Source organism: Penaeus vannamei, chromosome 8, assembly GCF_042767895.1.
Source record: "Penaeus vannamei isolate JL-2024 chromosome 8, ASM4276789v1, whole genome shotgun sequence".
In the NCBI taxonomy this organism is placed as follows: domain Eukaryota; kingdom Metazoa; phylum Arthropoda; class Malacostraca; order Decapoda; family Penaeidae; genus Penaeus; species Penaeus vannamei.
In genome coordinates, this window is record NC_091556.1 from 46,498,452 (window position 1) to 46,502,280 (window position 3,829).

General features: G+C 41.0%; 1 protein-coding gene across 1 annotated transcript in view; it reads left to right on the forward strand.

Annotated features, from left to right (window-relative positions):
- LOC138862434 (uncharacterized) overlaps positions 1-3,248 on the forward strand; it is a 3,555-nt gene extending 307 nt beyond the window's left edge. Inside the window, exon 2 of the mRNA XM_070124769.1 lies at positions 1,937-3,248. Coding sequence (XP_069980870.1) covers positions 1,943-3,178 — 1,236 coding nt within the window. The 5' untranslated portion in view covers positions 1,937-1,942 and the 3' untranslated portion in view covers positions 3,179-3,248. The remainder of the gene's footprint in view (positions 1-1,936) is intronic.
- The last annotated feature ends 581 nt before the right edge of the window (positions 3,249-3,829 follow it).

The window sequence follows — 3,829 nt, forward strand, 5'->3', positions numbered from 1 at the left end:
AAATTTCTTAACGTAACGTAACCTAACCTAACGAAATTTCTTAACGTAACCTAACCTAACCTAACGAAATTTCTTAACGTAACCTAACCTAACCTAACGAAATTTCTTAACGTAACCTAACCTAACCTAACGAAATTTCTTAACGTAACCTAACCTAACCTAACGAAATTTCTTAACGTAACCTAACCTAACCTAACGAAATTTCTTAACGTAACCTAACCTAACCTAACGAAATTTCTTAACGTAACCTAACCTAACCTAACGAAATTTCTTAACGTAACCTAACCTAACCTAACGAAATTTCTTAACGTAACCTAACCTAACCTAACGAAATTTCTTAACGTAACCTAACCTAACCTAACGAAATTTCTTAACGTAACCTAACCTAACCTAACGAAATTTCTTAACGTAACCTAACCTAACCTAACGAAATTTCTTAACGTAACCTAACCTAACCTAACGAAATTTCTTAACGTAACCTAACCTAACCTAACGAAATTTCTTAACGTAACCTAACCTAACCTAACGAAATTTCTTAACGTAACCTAACCTAACCTAACGAAATTTCTTAACGTAACCTAACCTAACCTAACGAAATTTCTTAACGTAACCTAACCTAACCTAACGAAATTTCTTAACGTAACCTAACCTAACCTAACGAAATTTCTTAACGTAACCTAACCTAACCTAACGAAAGTTCTTAACGTAACCTAACCTAACCTAACGAAATTTCTTAACGTAACCTAACCTAACCTAACGAAATTTCTTAACGTAACCTAACCTAACCTAACGAAATTTCTTAACGTAACCTAACCTAACCTAACGAAATTTCTTAACGTAACCTAACCTAACCTAACGAAATTTCTCAACGTAACCTAACCTAACCTAACGAAATTTCTTAACGTAACCTAACCTAACCTAACGAAATTTCTTAACGTAACCTAACCTAACCTAACGAAATTTCTTAACGTAACCTAACCTAACCTAACGAAATTTCTTAACGTAACCTAACCTAACCTAACGAAATTTCTTAACGTAACCTAACCTAACCTAACGAAATTTCTTAACGTAACGTAACGTAACCTAACCTAACCTAACCTAACGAAATTTCTTAACGTAACGTAACGTAACGTAACCTAACCTAACCTAACGAAATTTCTTAACGTAACGTAACCTAACCTAACGAAATTTCTTAACGTAACGTAACGTAACGTAACCTAACCTAACGAAATTTCTTAACGTAACGTAACCTAACCTAACGAAATTTCTTAACGTAACGTAACGTAATGGGGTTTTACAACGTATAATATTTGTCGAAAGAATAACTTTTCTCCAGTCGGACGGGTACCAAACGCATACTTTTCCCCACGTGGCCGGGCCGTCCTGGACCATGAAAATCGTCTTTTTAAATCTGCGGAATAACTCTACGGGGTCACGTAGCCAAATTTCACTCTCAGACCCCGTGGAAAGTCGAAAAACAATTACATGGCGATGTGAAACTATGTATATAAGGTATATGAGCACATATAGATAATTTTCGTGTACCCCATGACCTTTTGTTTATTTATATTGTTACTTCCGTTTGTTTCTTTGTTTGTTTATTGATTGTTTATTTGTTGTTTTTTATTATTAGTTTGTGTTTTCTAATATTTCTAAAAGTTATGAACACATTTTAACGAGAATTTAACCAAAGGTGAGTTTTAACCTAACTTAGACGCTTATTGCAGTTTGGTGGTGATGCGGACCATAGTTTGGATCCAGGATTTTTTTCTAACTCGAAAAGTTATCAACAGATTTGAATAAAATTTTACTTAGCAAAGCCTTCCCAGACTCTTCGACCTTGACCCTCCCCCTGAGACCTCATTCAGATCTTGTTCATTCTGTCTCTCTTTCACTATATAAACTTGTCAAAATTCTCAAAGTTACATTCGCCCAGAGAGCCATGGCGAAGTCCGAAGCGACGAGGACTCGAGAGGAGACGTGGTCCAAGGCGGCCGACCTCCCGAGGGACGAGGAGGAGGAGGCGAAGTCCGAAGCGACGAGGACTCGAGAGGAGACGTGGTCCAAGGCGGCCGACCTCCCGAGGGACGAGGAGGAGGAGGCGAAGTCCGAAGCGACGAGGACTCGAGAGGAGACGTGGTCCAAGGCGGCCGACCTCCCGAGGGACGAGGAGGAGGAGGCGAAGTCCGAAGCGACGAGGACTCGAGAGGAGACGTGGTCCAAGGCGGCCGACCTCCCGAGGGACGAGGAGGAGGAGGCGAAGTCCGAAGCGACGAGGACTCGAGAGGAGACGTGGTCCAAGGCGGCCGACCTCCCGAGGGACGAGGAGGAGGAGGCGAAGTCCGAAGCGACGAGGACTCGAGAGGAGACGTGGTCCAAGGCGGCCGACCTCCCGAGGGACGAGGAGGACCGACTCGCCCTAGATCTGGTTTGGAATACGAATTTCAAGGAGCGTCACCACTTCTATCTCCCGGCCAGGACACACAAGCATCATATTCGCTTCATTGTTGACACAGGTTCTCCGGACTCTGTCATTTCGCTGGCTCACGTCGAGCGAAAGCAAATCCAACCGAGCGACACCAAGGAAATTTACTACATTAGCCACGCAATCAAAATTCTGGGAAAAGCTTCAGTGACACTTTTCGTGGGCAAGGACCAACAGGAAATTGTCTACGACTTCCTGGTGGCCGACATCCACAGAGAACATACAACAGATTTGGTTGCCATGAATTTCCTCACTGACTTCGAGTGCATTATACACATTGACTCCGAGCTGAGGCTGACGATGAGCAGGACGCCACGTGAGCCACAGGCAGGGGACTACAACAGTCCTTACTTGGACTTGGCTGTGAGCGCCGGCAAAGGCGAGGCAACCCGCTATAAATTCCTTGTTGATACTGGTGGAAGCAATGCCCTTCCGATGGGATATGCCGAGACAGCCGGCGCAAGGATAGTAAGACGGGGTTTAGGAAGATACTGTTTAACGTACAGGGTGAAGGGGAACTTCAGGATAGATTTTGGCAGTTTCTCTCGCCAAATGAAGGATCCTTTAGCACGGGAGTCTACACATGGTACTTTATGTCAAAAGTTTTTGATGAGGACCGTCGTCAACCTAAAAGATTGGTCGATGACCTTCAAAGGCCGCAACGGGGACGTAACGTTGCCACTGATTAACTGATCGCAATCTGGTCTTGTGTATTGTTCTGGGTCTTTATGATTTAGTTTTTATGAAAAAGAAAAAAAATGCTTTTGTGTCTGTGATGCACCTATTAAAGAATAAAAAAAAAAAAAAAAAAAAAAAAAAAAAAAATATATATATATATATATATATATATATATATATATATATATATATATATATATATATATATATATATATATATATATATATATATATATATATATATATATATATATATATATATATATATATATATATATATATATATATATATATAACGTGTTGCTATGCGAGGGCCTACTAATGCCATGAAAAACCACGTGTGAATACACACATACTTACCCATAGTCAGATGCAGAAACACACACAAACACATACACACACGCGCGCGCTCTCGCACACACACTCTTACACATACATATGCACGCTTGGACGCACCCGTCCACTAGCACAAACACATACTTAAATGTACATTTGTACACGTACACACACACACACCTATATATATACAGACGTGCACGCTCGCGCGCACGTATCAGCACATGCAAATACTCATATGCACACACACACATAAACGCGCGCGCACACATACACGAATATATGCACTTGTTCCCATTGGCAAATACAAATTAATGCACACACACATAC